Raw genomic sequence first — 15,037 nt, forward strand, 5'->3', positions numbered from 1 at the left:
AAAATAATGTTTTACGGTAAAAAAAATAAAATATAATAATAATAATAATTATTATTATTATTATTATTATTATTATTATTATTATTATTATTATTATTATTACACTATTTAACACTTAATTCATTTTTTCTGCAGGTTACATATAAACTCTCCCTCAGCTCTGAAATGAGTTAAACCAAAACCTGACTGGAACTTAGTAATTCTCTCACAAAAAATTTTGAACTACTTTATTATTAGTATGAATAAACTATATTTATACCAGTTAAACTTAATGCACAAAAACACACAAACTGCCAGTTTGTCGTTTTATAATCCTTGGGTTAAATTGTTTTCAGAAACAAATATGAATAGTGCTTGAAGTTAGTGAACACCATGGGTCACCCCAAAGATCACAAATCCTCTTATAATAATAATCCTCTATCCACATAATGTAGGAAGGAATCTGATATTTGTATTACCAGTATCACCAGAGCAGCATTCTATCACTTGGTAGTGTATCAAACCTTAACATAGAGAAATACGTTATAAACACTCAATAAATATTCATGATATGATATATGGTTAATGACGTGCAAGTGTATCAATAATAAATGAGAAATTTAATACAGAAGTTAACATCTTCACAATCCGAAACTTTTCATTCAGCTTAGCTGTTTCATGGTAGTATTTGACATATTGCTAATGTTTGAAAACCAGTTGCTCTATTTTCAACCTCTGCATTTGACTTTTGTTTCTAAGGTAATTAGCTTACATCTAGGGTTAAAAAGAGATACAATTTACAGACATAAAACTTACAGAACAAACTAAAAATGCTATACTTTGCAAGCAGTCATACTCAGGTTTCAGACATAGCAAATATTCATTCATTCATCTTCTTGAATTTGCATATCTGAATTCAGGTCACAGTTTACACCAGCTGAATACTAGTGAGAGGCAGGGAAGACCTTGAACAAATCACCAGTTCATCGCAGGGCCACACAGAAAGACAGACACCCACTCACACTCACATTCACACCTAAAGACATTTTGAAGTGACCATGTCACTCGAGTTGTGTATTTTTGGAGGTTGGGGGGAGCAGGAGAACCTGGAGAGAACTCACACAGACAAAAGGAGGACATTCAATCACTCAGTGACATCTACATTTGAATAACTGTGTTATTTTCAGTTTCCCTTCAGTGCTCAACTATTTATTATTCTAATCACAACTGATATATATTGTATTTCATATTTATTTTTTCTGTCTTGTCAGTTTAAAAAATTATATTTCAGATGTGTCTTCAAAGCTACATGACCTGTAATTAATTCCAACACAAAATATCCTATGTTTCTTTCAGCAGGCGTTTAAAGCATTTCTCAAATGGGAAAAGCAAACTCCACAGTCAATTTATTCATTTGTCTGTTGAGCAGTGGGTTAGAAGTTTACAATGAAAGAAGCTTAAAAGAAATTATAGACTTCCAGGCAAAAGTCCTGCTGGGAAAAATGCAGAGAGCAGTAAGCAGACCATGATAGGGAAGAATTTGAAACTCATTGTGAGGGAGGGATGACAGGAATGGAAGAAGACAGAGATAGAGAGAAAGAGAAATACTGTGAGTTTTCTGAACAAATAAACATCTAACATTTTAACATTTAGCAAACTAAAAAAATAAACTAAAAAAAAACAACAATTATCCAATCTCCACAATCATCTCTTCTACAATCAAGTCTTTTCCCTTTTTTTTTTTTCAATCCATAAAGCTCTTGGTCTGTAAAAACTGGTTCACCACTTCTTGTTTTACTTTTCATTAAAAAAAAAAGTTGACACTATCCAGAAACATGTTGAGGTCAGGAAATGTTTTTTCTATTTTTGCCCCCCAACCTTTTGTGTCTTGCAGAAATTTTTTTTTTTATCTTCTGCGAATTGTATTTTTCTGTCATGGCCTCTTTCAGATTGAGATGAATGCACCAAGAGAAAGAGAGAGAGAGAGAGAGAGAGAGAGAGAGAGAGAGAGAGAGAGAGAGAGAGAGAGAGAGAGAGAGAGAGAGAGAGGAATGACTCATGCATGAGTCAGGGCCGATGTTTTTAAAAAGGAAATTATTATTTTTCCCTACATTGGTGACTTTAGGAGAAAGTTAATGAAACATGGCAACCTTCTGTGTAAATGTGCCAGTACTACCCACACACTCATTATCGGTAACTGTGATGCCGCCTCATTACTATTTAGAAACTCCTTGACATGAAACAGGGAGGAAAATGATTGAAAACAGCAGGAAACACTTTGCTGCTTTAAAATATAACTCGATGTTAGTGAGACCAACGATAGAAGGTACATCAAATTGAATATGATCGTCAACTGCTTTTGCCCTGTGATTTTACAGTGAAAATGATCACCGTGCTCAAAAGCAGGATCTAGTTACTCACCAGTATCTGGTATATTCAGGGCTCAGATTTCTTTCATTCACTTTCTTAAAGATGAGACAGTCACAATTGTCTTGTCTTCAGCCGCTTATCTGCGTTGTGGGTCACGGAATACGGAATATCATTTAATCTGTCAATCTATATACTGTGTATATATACAGTACATACTTTTGTACTTTTCAATAAAATATAATAAATCTTTAATAATAAATAAAACATTCTGCATAGCATGTGTTGAGAGTTGCCCTGGTGGCAATGATGTGTTCACACTGGATGACTCACACTACATCACGCCCACCCCATGCTTAACCTTCATCTCCTTTGCTTTTGGTCACTTTTCTTATATCATTTTTTCTTCCTCTCTTGAGACTTTGTACTTCTTGAAGCAACATAGTCTGGTGGCCACTATCTATAACACTGTTCTCCAAGATGTTTTTCAATTTGACCTTAGGTTCAGAAACGTCACACTGTCTCCTGCTGGTGTGCCGGTTTAATGTTTTAATGAGTAAACTCAACATGTCATACACTCAGTGTGAAGCAAAAACAAACCAGTGATGAGGGTCGTCGTAAGGGCAAAGAGCTGCATTTATTCATTTTGAATCAAGTATTTTTACAGCAGATGGTACATTTACATGACATTTATATTTGTTACTTAGCATCTGTTATCTATTAAAAGCTACAGTACTCTTTTTGCTTAAAAGAATCTTGCAAGTGGATAACACATCATAAGACTTACCATTTTAGAAGTAAATCACTTCTTCATACATTTCACTAACACACCACATTCAAAAAACTTAAACAGGTGCAGCACCTTTTTCTGTTTTTATGCTTTGTGCATAAAGATGAAATCTCTCACAAAGCCCCTCATTAGATATACTGGTAATTTTGAGCAGGTGATAAACAAAGTTGTCACATTGAAAGAAAATCCTCGATCCACATTATGTTCTGGATAAGTCTGAAAATGTAATAAACATTTTTCTTAACCACTTCCCTTCATTCACTCGTATCCATTGTGAATGTTTTGAAATATTCTGCTTTGGGGAAAAAAACAGGTAATCACACAACTTCCTCCATCTGACATCTCCTCTTGGTGAATGTAATGACAATTTTGATAAAATCTGAACACTTGCATTTGTCACAGGTCTAAACCGTCATCTCTCTGGACATTGTTATCTCATTGTAAACATATGGGAAATTCAAGATTGCTATGGTAACTATTGCTCATAGCAACGAGACATCTGCTTAGTGGCATATATTGATTCTACCTCTGTCCAGTCCAAAGGATATGGGTTTGGTTGTTCATACTGTATATGATTATGAGGAAGTACTGTTTCATTGCAAATAAAACAAAGACGAAAACAGGGCAAGCTAAACTGATCATAACATATATGAGTCACTTATGTAAGACACTTATAATTTGTGGAAAATTTTTCAAAAGTCCATTTCAATCTGGTGTTAGATCACACAAAACCATCCTAATAGAGCACCTGATTAATGTCAGAATCACATGTTGACATAATGTGTTTTGAGAGACTTTTATAAAATACAATATTTTAAACCATCCTCTAGTTTAGCTTGATTATACTTAAGAAAAACCTTTTTGTTTCCTCTTTCAATGACTGCGAGTAGATGCAGGTGTGTGTGTGTGTGTGTGTGTGTGTGTGTGTGTGTGTGTGTGTGTGTGTGTGTGTGCGTGCGTGTGTGTGTGTGTACACAGAGTATAGCCCTCTTTTTTAGGTTTTGCACATGCAAAATTTCATTCCACCACCTGGGACAAGGACAATAAAGCTTAATGATTCTGAATCATCGAGGTCTTCTTCTTAATCCTAATTGCAAATTAGGTTGGCATAGGATGAAAACTGAATAGAGTTTTGAAAGAGTCATAACATATCCGACACAAGACAAATATGGAAAACACTACGTGATCCACGTCTATCACTTTCAATCTGGTGATTTCCTAAAATTGTCTCTGTTGGGCTCCATCCGTGCTTCACAGCTGGAAAGGTCGCCAATGCCATTTCAATTTGTGGTCCTGGATCGGGGCATTCCATTTGGGCTGTGGCTTACATGATAGAGCAAGTGAAGCCACAGCACTCCTTCATCAGGGTAAAGTTTGTCTTGTTGAAGGTAGAGGTGGTCTGGTGAGCATTGAATGGCATCTGTCTGGTTTGTGCACCTGAAGATAGAAAAATCTCACTCAGGAAATTATGACATATTCTCCAAAATATACAATTACTGTAACTATATCCCGTAAAGATGATTTACTTGAATTGAAACACCACAAACTAGGAAAACATTGGGAACAAGGAAAAAAAACGTGACCGCCAATTTTGCCCTCAGTTTGCAAAACTTGTTATTTCATGTTAGCTTGATGCAGTGGGACTTTACAGGTCCTTTTCCACTCAAATACCTTTCTTCTTCATATTTTTAGGGAATTTGGACCTCAGAAAGTCTGCCATCTCTTTATCTTCTTCATTCTCCCTGTAGAAAGTTAGAAATAATTGTACAAACACAGAAATCTATTAAAACAAAAAGATACAAGCTTCGAGTTTGATTGTCATTACGTAACGTTCCTATTTTGTTATACAGTCAGGTTAAACATGTTTTCACTTGATTTACAAGGCATGTAGAAATAAAACCATCTTTCAGATGCGCATGCAGTCCAAAAAAGCTGCTTGTTTTAGCAAATTAGGGCTTTTTTGTGTTTTCAGGGCATATTGCACCTTTGAATATCTCTGACTGCTCTTCTGGTATTTTGCACACTGCACAATGAAGTGTCAAAATTGATATCCTGTGACTGGCAGGCCAGAACGGATATGAGACAGTCTCTCTTCATCTCCTGCATCAACAAATCACTAGCAACCAGTAGCAGACATACATAAGAGGCTTAGCACAAAAGAATAATGATTTAATGTTCTTTTTTACACTAGATCACCTTGTAGTACCAACTGATGCACAACAAATTCTATCCGGTTAATTTCTTTGTGCGGTTGGAATTAATGCTTTCACTTTTAATTATTAATTGGTAGCTCATACTGACAGACACCAACAGACTCCTAACAAGCTGTTATGAAACCACAGAGGCAGACACACACCTGAGTCGTTCAAATTCTACGTCATCCACCAGGAAATCTCTCGTCTCGACCAGTTTGTGGATCTGCTGCAGCAGGTCTTCTTCTTTCTGCCGGTCGTCATTGGTCTTGTCATTATCTGTTGAGCAAAAACATCCTTATGGAATGTGTGTTTGAAAAAGATTAATTATTAATACTTTGATAATTCTTTCTTATTACTTCAGAAGACACCTTTTTGTTCAATGGAAATCCTGAACCTCTAAAACACCTTGAAACTTCTCTGTTTAGTCCAAGGGTTCCCAATATACAAATAGTTAAACTGAGAGATGATTTTCCAGAAATCAAATAAAATGATGAGAAATATTAAAAACATTTTATTTTAGCCAGAGAGGTAAAAAAAAAAAAAAGGATGAAATGTAGTTACATTTTTAAAAAATTAAAAAATTACATTAGAGTAAATCATGCAAATAATTATGTGTTTAATGCTTAGCTAAGCTAATTACTAAATGTGCACTGTACTCTTTCAGGATTAGTGGATAGTTAAGGTCCTTTCTATTAACTTCTGGGCTAAATCCTTACTAAAGGTTGCTCTTGGAGGATGTTTTGGTACCATTCTTTATTCACCTTTTCTTCTCTGGACAAACCTTTTTTCCGGAAGCCCCAAACAGTCGAGAGGGGATTCATTGGAAAAAACGTCTTTACCCCAGTCCTCAGCACTCCAATCCCTGCACCTTTTGCAAATATCAGTCTGGGCCTGATGTTTTTCCTGGAGACAAGTGACTTCTTTCCTGCTCTTCTTGACACCTGGCCATCCTCCAAAAGTCTTCGCCTCACTGTGTGTGCAGAAGTACTCACACTTGCCTGCTGTCATTCTTGAGCTAGCTTTACACCGGTTGTGCCCTGATCGCACAGCTGAATCAACTTTAAAAGACAGTCCTGACGTTTGCTGGACTGTCTTGATGATCCGATAACCGGTTAATTTAGGTGCATTCTTACTAGCAGGCAATATCTTTGTCCATAAAGCCCTTTTTGTACAAAGCATGATGATTGCACATTGGTCCTTCTATGGCAGGAATTAAATGCGGTGGGAATGTTATTTAAGGGGATGAAGCTCATTTTCAAGGTAAAGAGGGTCTTTGCTATCACCCTGTTTGTGAGTGTTGTCAGTTTTGTCTCACGAGACAGTTTCACACGAACATGTGTTGCACAAGTCACCATTGGGGATGATGGTTACGATGGTTGTGGGATCTTCGCTGATTCTCACAGACAGCTATACCTGTCACGTTCTGCTGCAGTAGGTCGTAGTAATGCAGCTTCAGATGCTGGGTTCCATCTCTAATGAGGATGGTTATATGGCATCCAGTATGTTAGCACCCCCCCCCCCCCACACACACACACACACACACACTGTGTCGGATATGTAAGCATGCTAATATGGAGAGGACTGTGGAGGAGTGAATTCAATTATAATTATTATTCTTATATAATTAATTATATCATTATCATTATATCAAGCTAAATGTAATTGCCTTCTGGCTCTAACTTCATATCTTGTCCTGTCATGATCATGCCATCTTTTCTCTCAACAAATCTCTGACAATAAAGCAAATAAAGTTAATCCTGAAAAACTACTTTCATGCCTTTGATATACTCCTTCAACATCTATCACTAATCCAGAGGACAGCTACCTGGTATGGACACTAATTTGTGCAGCTCCTTCTTCAGACGTGTGATCTCTTTGCACAGCTGTATGTCATCCATCCTGCAACGTTACGATAGAACAAAAAAGACACTCATTAGCGCCGCATATGCTGTGTGTTGGCTTTGTATTTTAGGAAGGAGTGTAAACTTGACCCTTTTCATTAGAGAGCACGACTTTGACCACTGTAGTGATTTAACATAGCATAGATTTAACATTTGATCTGTTATGAACATAAAACACTGAAGTCTCCACGAGCATGTTACTCCTGGTCCGTTTGCATCAGATGGTTGGTTCCATTTGACAACAGTGTGACTTGGCACCATTACTTCAGTAACTGAGACGAAGACACGCTACCTCCCAGCCCTCTTGTCTCGGCAGTGTAAATGCCTATCTTTCAGAGGAATATGAATAAATATCCATACATTAGAGTGCAAAGTGGAAAGCAACAGTACATCTTCAGAGGTTTGTATCGCACCAGCTTGGGGGACAAACCTTGGGAGAATCGAAAGAGCCATTATGTTTCTGATGCCACAGTGTGCTCTTGACGGTAAATAATTTCAAAGAAATGCAGCTGAAAATGGATGCTATTCTCCAGTTGGAGATGGATTCAAAGCAAAATGTTGGTGCTGCTCATGAACTCACATGTATCTCAGCTCCGACTCCCTCCTGACCAGGATGTCCCTCACCCTTTCGATCTTAAAAAGCTCTCCTTCAATGTCATCCACGGTAACAGTGGAGTCCGCCATGGAAACCACATCGTCCTCTGAGGGAGGAAATTATAGACAGAAGAAGAGGAAAATGCTTTATAATTATTACTGTATAATAAAATGTGTTGAATAAATGGGAAGAATGTCTGACAAAAACAGTGAGAAAAAACCCAACTATCTCATTGTCTGTCTGTCACACACACACACACGCACACGCACACGCACACACACACACACACACACACACACACATAGAGCAGACACCTGTGGCTTCTTGACATTTGCAGACCTGCTGCCTGTGCTACAATGATGATAAATTGATCGACTCATTTGGATGGTATTGAAGACCAAGATATTACAGGAAAATAAAGAAGACTAACTGCAGTAACAGTATTATCTTTATCATTGTCTCAGGATGGAGCACGTTGCTATTAAACCCTACATTAAACTAAAATAAACGGAGTATAAATAGGCTGAAATCACTAATTATTCACAACATTCTGCAATAATCCCCAGAGAAAATGTCACAGTGATAGGAACATTATGTACAGTAGCACATTATCTAATTAAATGACATTTTTCTGACTCAGTCAATAGAAGACGTCGGGTAATAATACCACAGAAACCTATCTTATTGGTGTCTCTGGTCCATTCCGCACCGTCGACCGAACCGTGCGCACAGGATCCTCGCGTTTTCTCCATCAGTTCAGCAGATTTCTCCAGATTCCCACATTTCAGTTGGAAAGCAGCTACAGCGGATGGGGCTTATAGTTCAAGTCGGCTGCTGTGTTTCATTGAGCCATCGTTCGAAGCCAACAGTAAACGACGAGGAGACGAGATGCTCCGGTGCCCACCACCTCCTTGCGCGGGTGCAGGTGTTAAGCCTTCCGTGGATTGCATGCGCCTCCCGGGAGCGCGCACGGTGCCAAACGCGACAGACTCCACATCTTCTGCGAGTAACGCGTGTGTCCTCATAGCTTATTTTCCCCTATTGAGAATGCAACTCACATGTGTGTCTGTTTTCATCATTATTTTCAATTTAAAAACTGATTTAGAGCATTCACTGTAAAAGTTATTATTTCTAAACATAAATTCGTTTCTCGGTGCGCTCTATGTGCGCACCCGTGGGGTGCGCGGGTCAGCGCAACGATTAAGTTCCCAGTGATGAATAAAGACAACTGGAAAAACTTTTTTATTTTTTAAATGAAAAGGAAAAAGGAAAAGAAAAAAAAAAGAAAAGGAAAAACTTGAGGAAATATCGCACTTCAACCAAGAGGCTTCTTCCGTTCAACTATCATTCAAGCGCAGGTGACTTTATTCACCTCGGAACTCTACTGTCATCTACCTGGATGACTGAGGAGTTTAACAAGGATGAAGTTGCTTAACGCCATCTCATGGCCAATGTACGCACGTACAATTTTTTATACTCGTAAGTAAATTTGTCATTTATTCAGGACGTTTACCCTCAAGGAAACAATTTCCATATTTACAATGATGCATTATACATTTTTGTACAAACATAATTATTGACATTTTGATCAAAATAAATGTCATTATATACAACATTACACAAAAACCTTGTGTCATATCAATATCATGAATATTAAAGTCATGATTTTATCCTTCCAGGCAAGCAGACACAAGAACAAGTACTAACATGGAGTCAAGTTTTGATTTGCATATTTCTTCCTGTTCCTGAGGCAGCTGATATTTAACACTTCAGATCTTATCATGGAAGAGCCACAGACCCAAGCATCTTCAGCTTGAGTAGCCCATTGGACACTATGCCAGTAATAATAATATTCAGACATACGTAAAAGCAATTCCTTTAACTTCTTCAGTTGTTAAAGCAATTTAGGGCAAATCAGAGCTACTGATGAACTGAATCAGTAGTTCTGTTATACACAGACTTTTGTGTATTGAGGCTGAAAACCAATTTATGTAAAAATAGTTACCAATCTGAACCCAAATAAGCAATTTCCTCTTACATTGAGTTCAGAAAACTATAATACCCTCAAGCAAGAAGTGACATATCACAGTTATTACACTGTCGCTCCATTTCCACAAGAAAAAACACAGAGGCTTTAGTGCAAATAGGTGTTCATTTTCTTTTGTTAAAACCATGTGAAAGAGGTTGACATACTTATATGTAGCAGGGATATCAGGTTTTGAGGATGATTCAGCCTGCACAAGCACAACAACAAACTGTCATCTGTCATCACAGACCCAATCTGTCAACAATTTTCACCTGCCAAAAGCTGGCAGGGCGGGGCAGCTTTTATGCCAATTTGTGCCGTGTGTGTGTGTGTGTGTGTTTGTGTGTGTGTGTGTGTGTGCACGCGTGTTAATTATGACAAACAATATAATCAACCTGTCAATTCAGTTTTTTTTCAATAGTCTCATGTATATACAACTTATGATGTCCCATGAATAATGATATTTATATCAGCACTCTGGAAATCTGACTGACACACCTAGCTTGTTTTTTCCCAGCCACTTTCTTTCATGCCAAAGACATTATTATATTTGGAAGCTATCACATATATATGTGATTGCTAAATGTTGACACATGTACAGTAATTCACTTTTGAAAAAAGAAAGGAGGCAGGAGTTAAATTATGCTTTGAGGTATAATACCTTTTTTTACTGGTTATTCTACACATGCCCCCAGGTTGCTTTAGATTTATACACATTTTTCATACTTGAAGTCAGTCCTGATTGACAGAACTGAACCGGTTTGGTTTCAGGAGCAGCACATTAAAAACAAAAAAAAGTTTAAAAAAAAAAAAAAAAGAACCAGCATGGGTGGTCTAAATTCTCCAGTATGTCCGTCAGGTGATGATTCCAGTAAATGTGTTAATTGGTAGGCAAAGGTCTTTGTTCATGTATTTGTTCAAACAGGCATCTTTGTCCTCTCCTAAGTTGAACTTGGACCTCACTGTCTTGTGGGCATTGTATAGAGGATCAGAGCATTGGGCGATCTCGATGCTAGAACACAAAGATTTTCAAAATAAATCCATTGGTTTATGACAAATGGATACAAGCTATATATTGAAATATGTAAAACATTATTTTACCTCTGCACGTCTTCTGTGTAGATTCTGTTATTGTCTCCATCCAAGGTAACAATGACAGGTCGACTCGTCAAAGTTTCAATCTTAATATTGCTGGTCCGATACTTCGATCCCTGATAAATTCAGAATAAAATATTGTATTAATTCAATTCAATTCTATAAACTATACAGGATCTATTGGTTATTTTCACATTAACAGTGTCTCTAATGGTGGAATCAGAGACGTGACACGCAGACTCACCACAATATTGCTTTTAGGTTTTGTTGGAGATTCATTTAATGTCAGTGTCAAACAGTTCAGATCTAAAAGACAAATACAGATATACAACAGGAGCAGGTTGATAGCACTATAGATATTCATTCATTCATTCATCTTCCAACCCGCTTAATCCGCTAACGCAGGTCGCGGGGAGCCGGTGCCTATCCCGGCAGTCTCAGGGCGTGAGGCAGGGGACACTCCGGGCACGACGCCAGTGTACCGCGGAGCCACATAGAAACAAACATACACACACACACTCACTCCTATGGTCAATTTGGGACCGGCCAATCAACCTGAAGCGCATGCTTTTGGAGGGGGGAGGAAGCCGGAGAACCCGGAGAGAACCCACGCAGACACGGGGAGAGCATGCGAACTCCGCACAGAGCGGGACTCGAACCCGTGTCCGCTGTGTTGTGAGGCTGCAGCGCTAACCACTGCGCCACCGTGCCGCCCCACTATAGATATAAATATATATAAATAATATATGTAATATATATATATACATATACAATATATACTGTACATATATACATACATACATATATACTGTGTTTCTATATACTGTTCATATATGTGTTTATACATAGATATATACATATACACATATATACACACACATACAAACGTGTATACAGTGCGCCTTCACAAATTCGCGCATCAACAATTGTGAAGCAGTCATGTGATACCGTACACACATTCTATTGGGTGACGGCATTCGCAAGTGCAATCCGTTCCGTCAGTGTCGGACTTTCGTTTGACACAAAAGTGCTTTAAACACACTATCAGAGTGTAGGAAAAGGTAATACAGATAGAAGGTGGTTTAATATCAGCATGGGGAGGGTTCATAAATGTTTAAATTACTGTAGATAATAAGATAGTTTGGTGCTATGTCGCAGAATTTGTGATTCACGTGTGGTTCCTGGAACACATTAACCACAAAGAACGGAGGCGCACTATATATATATAATGTATACACACACACACACACACACACACACACACACACACACACACACACACACACACACACACACACACACACACACACACACACACACACACACATATATACACACACACACACACACACATATATACACACACACACATACACAGTATATATACATACATATATATACACACACAAAACACACACACACACATACAGTATATACACATATATATACACACACATGTGCGCGTATATAGTGTCGTTGAACTTGATCTTCTTAGAGATAAGACTATCCTTCTCCTTTCAGCCTTTCCCTTCAGGAGTCGCCACAGCCAATCAGTTGTCTCCATCTAACCCTGTCTTCTGCATCCTCTTCTCTCACACCAACTACCTTCATGTCCTCTTTCACTACATCCATAAACCTCCTCTTTGGTCTTCCTCCAGGCCTCCTGCCTGGCAGTTCAAAACTCAGCATTCATCTACCAACATATTCACTATCTCTCCTCTGGACATGTCCAAACCATCTCAGTCTGGCCTCTCTGACTTTATCTCCAAAACCTCTAACATGTGCTGTCCCTCTGATGTACACATTCCTGATCCTATCCTTCCTGGTCACTCCCAGAGAGAACCTCAGCATCTTCATCTCTGCTACCTCCAGCTCTGTCTCTTGCCTTTTCCTCAGTGACACTGTCTCTAGACCAAACAACATCGCTGGTCTCACCACAGTTTTACAGTCGAGGAGTGGCAGGCTTGTATGAAGTCTGCCACTCCAGACCTCCTCTGCCTTTGTCCTCTTCATCTTCCTCACCACCAGAGTCATCCTACACACCACCATCCTATGCTGTTTGGCTACACTCTCACCTACCACTACTTTGCAGTCACTGATCTCCTTCAGATTACACCGTCTACACAAGATGTAGTCTACCTGTGAGCTCCTACCTCCACTCTTATAGGTCACCCTATGTTCCTGCCTCTTCTGGAAGAAAGTACTCACTACAGCAGTTTCTATCCTTTTTGCAAAGTCAACTACCATCTGTCCTGCATTCCTCTCCTGGATACCAAACCTGCCCATCACCTCCTCATCACCTGTTTCCTGCACCAACATGTCTATTGAAGTCCGCACCAATGACAACTCTCTCACTTCTAGGTATGCTCTGCATTACTTCATCAAAGTCAAACCAGAATTTCTCCTTCAGCTCACATCCTACCTGTGGAGCATTCCCACTAACAACATTGAACATCACACCTTCAATTTCTAGGTTCAGACTCATCGCTCTATCTGACACTCTTTTTACCTTCAGGACATTCCTAACAAACTCCTCCTTCAAGATAACTCCTACTCCATTTCTCTTCCAATCTACACCATGGTAGAACAGCTTGAACCCTGCTCCTAAACTTCTAACTTTGCTACCTTTCCACCTGGTATCCTGGACACACAGCATGTCTACGTTCCTCCTCTGCATCATGTCAACCTTTTCCTGTCATAGTTTCAACATTCAACGTCCCTACTCTCAGTCCTTTATTCTTGGCGTTCCTCTTCTCTCTCTCTTCCTACGAACACACTTTCCTCCTCTCCCTCTTCGATCAACAGTAGTCCAATTTCCACCAGCACCCTGTAGGTGAACAGCACCAATGGCGGTCGTTGTTAACCGGAGCTCCAACCGATCTGGTATGGAAGTCATAGAAATTGATTCTTAGAGATAACACTGAACCTTCTTTTTCATCGGAGGGAATAGCATTGATTTGAGCACTTGATATCCTGATTGAGGTCCTTATATCAACATCTCGACCACTTAATGTCACCTGGACAAACACAAAACATGCTTGTGTCATAAATAATGCATGATTGACTGGAAATGCATTGTCTAGAGAATTGCTTCCTTATATTTATCTCATAAGGAAATACAACTTACCTTTCGGTAACTTATTAAAACAAGTCCTCCACAGAACTCTGCTTGGCTCTTCTTCTGTTTTTCTAAAAGAGGCATATCATTTTACACATTTTCCCATTTCATGTACTTGAGAGTTGGAGAAGAGGCAGCTTTATAGATCTTCCACATGCAGGGGCAAAAAACTGAAAATACTGTACCACTATATCACTATGTTTAAAAAATTACAAACAGACAGACAAACAAGCAGTGGGAATAATTTAAATGCAAACCTGATTCACCTCCATCTGAGATATGTTTGATGTCAGGAAAATCAATTTGTAGATGGGTGAGAAACATATCTTCTATAGTGGGTTTCATGCTGTTGGATATGATCTAAAGAAAAACACCACAAAAACCCCCACATATTTATGTTTCCTTAATGACATTCAAGGTGAAGATGTGATTTTAATCCTCCAAAACCTATACATAAAATGTATCATACCACCTTGACAGAGTAGATTGCGAAGTAGATAGGCTGCTGACCAGTACGAACATAGTAGGAAATAACATCAGACACAAAGGGGTCTTTAGATGTCCCTGGGTTGGCCTGTGGTTAAACAGGATAAAAGACACAAGTGTATGATGCTGAATCCAAGCACTAATCAATCAACTACCTGCCATGTAACACAACAAGTATGATTATATTCCCATAGCTGTGTTTAAAGGGATGTAGCAGTAAATCGTTATTCACAAAAAATATACCAGTAACTTGAAATGTACTAAAGCAAAGGAGATTAAGTAGGAATTTAACAAATCTACTTCCCAAAAAGAGGCAGAAAATGCCACATTTATTTCCTTCTCAAGTGTTTTTCTTGTTAGTACATGTACAGGATTCGACATGTAATGTGAATCATATACAGTCTGGTGATCAGAAAAATAGTAAAATTTGAAAATTTTAGGAGAGTAAAAAAGTTTTTTTTACATTTGATTTGATTTAAATAGTA

At 38.5% G+C, this 15,037-nt stretch overlaps 2 protein-coding genes across 11 annotated transcripts in view; both read right to left on the reverse strand.

The window, feature by feature from the left end:
* Nucleotides 1–15,037, reverse strand: part of LOC137600172 (phosphoinositide 3-kinase regulatory subunit 6) — a 65,965-nt gene that overhangs the window by 33,615 nt on the left and 17,313 nt on the right. For 4 of the 10 annotated variants that reach the window (XM_068321631.1, XM_068321625.1, XM_068321627.1 and 1 more), the window contains 7 exons: nt 14,536–14,640; nt 14,324–14,426; nt 14,076–14,137; nt 13,875–13,965; nt 11,193–11,254; nt 10,955–11,064; nt 9,137–10,865 (listed from right to left, as the gene is read on the reverse strand). In XM_068321631.1, the coding sequence (XP_068177732.1) occupies nt 10,709–10,865; nt 10,955–11,064; nt 11,193–11,254; nt 13,875–13,965; nt 14,076–14,137; nt 14,324–14,426; nt 14,536–14,640 (690 nt within the window). In that variant the 3' untranslated portion in view covers nt 9,137–10,708. Of the gene's footprint in view, nt 1–9,136; nt 10,866–10,954; nt 11,065–11,192; nt 11,255–12,531; nt 13,776–13,874; nt 13,966–14,075; nt 14,138–14,323; nt 14,427–14,535; nt 14,641–15,037 lie in introns of those variants that run through there. The other 6 variants (XM_068321632.1, XM_068321628.1, XM_068321630.1 and 3 more) reach the window with 5 other exon arrangements.
* pik3r6a (phosphoinositide-3-kinase, regulatory subunit 6a) lies at nt 4,366–8,671 on the reverse strand. Its single transcript, XM_068322485.1, has 6 exons — nt 8,504–8,671; nt 7,813–7,933; nt 7,157–7,230; nt 5,493–5,607; nt 4,808–4,878; nt 4,366–4,573 (listed from the first exon to the last, which is right to left on the reverse strand). The coding sequence occupies exons 1-6, from the start codon at nt 8,577–8,579 to the stop codon at nt 4,461–4,463; spliced, it is 570 nt and encodes a 189-aa protein (XP_068178586.1). The 5' UTR covers nt 8,580–8,671; the 3' UTR covers nt 4,366–4,460.

The sequence above is a fragment of the Antennarius striatus genome, chromosome 8 (genome assembly GCF_040054535.1).
Source record: "Antennarius striatus isolate MH-2024 chromosome 8, ASM4005453v1, whole genome shotgun sequence".
Lineage (NCBI taxonomy): Eukaryota > Metazoa > Chordata > Actinopteri > Lophiiformes > Antennariidae > Antennarius > Antennarius striatus.

Excerpts from the sequence above, each read along its gene's own strand:
- pik3r6a (XM_068322485.1), bottom strand. The coding sequence starts at position 8,579 with ATGGAGAAAACGCGAGGATCCTGTGCGCACGGTTCGGTCGACGGTGCG. Across the intron at positions 7,934-8,503 it reads CAGAGACACCAATAAGATAG|AGGACGATGTGGTTTCCATG; the intron begins GTTTCTGTGGTA and ends TTCCTCCCTCAG. Across the intron at positions 5,608-7,156 it reads CAAATTAGTGTCCATACCAG|ATAATGACAAGACCAATGAC; the intron begins GTAGCTGTCCTC and ends TTTGCTCAACAG.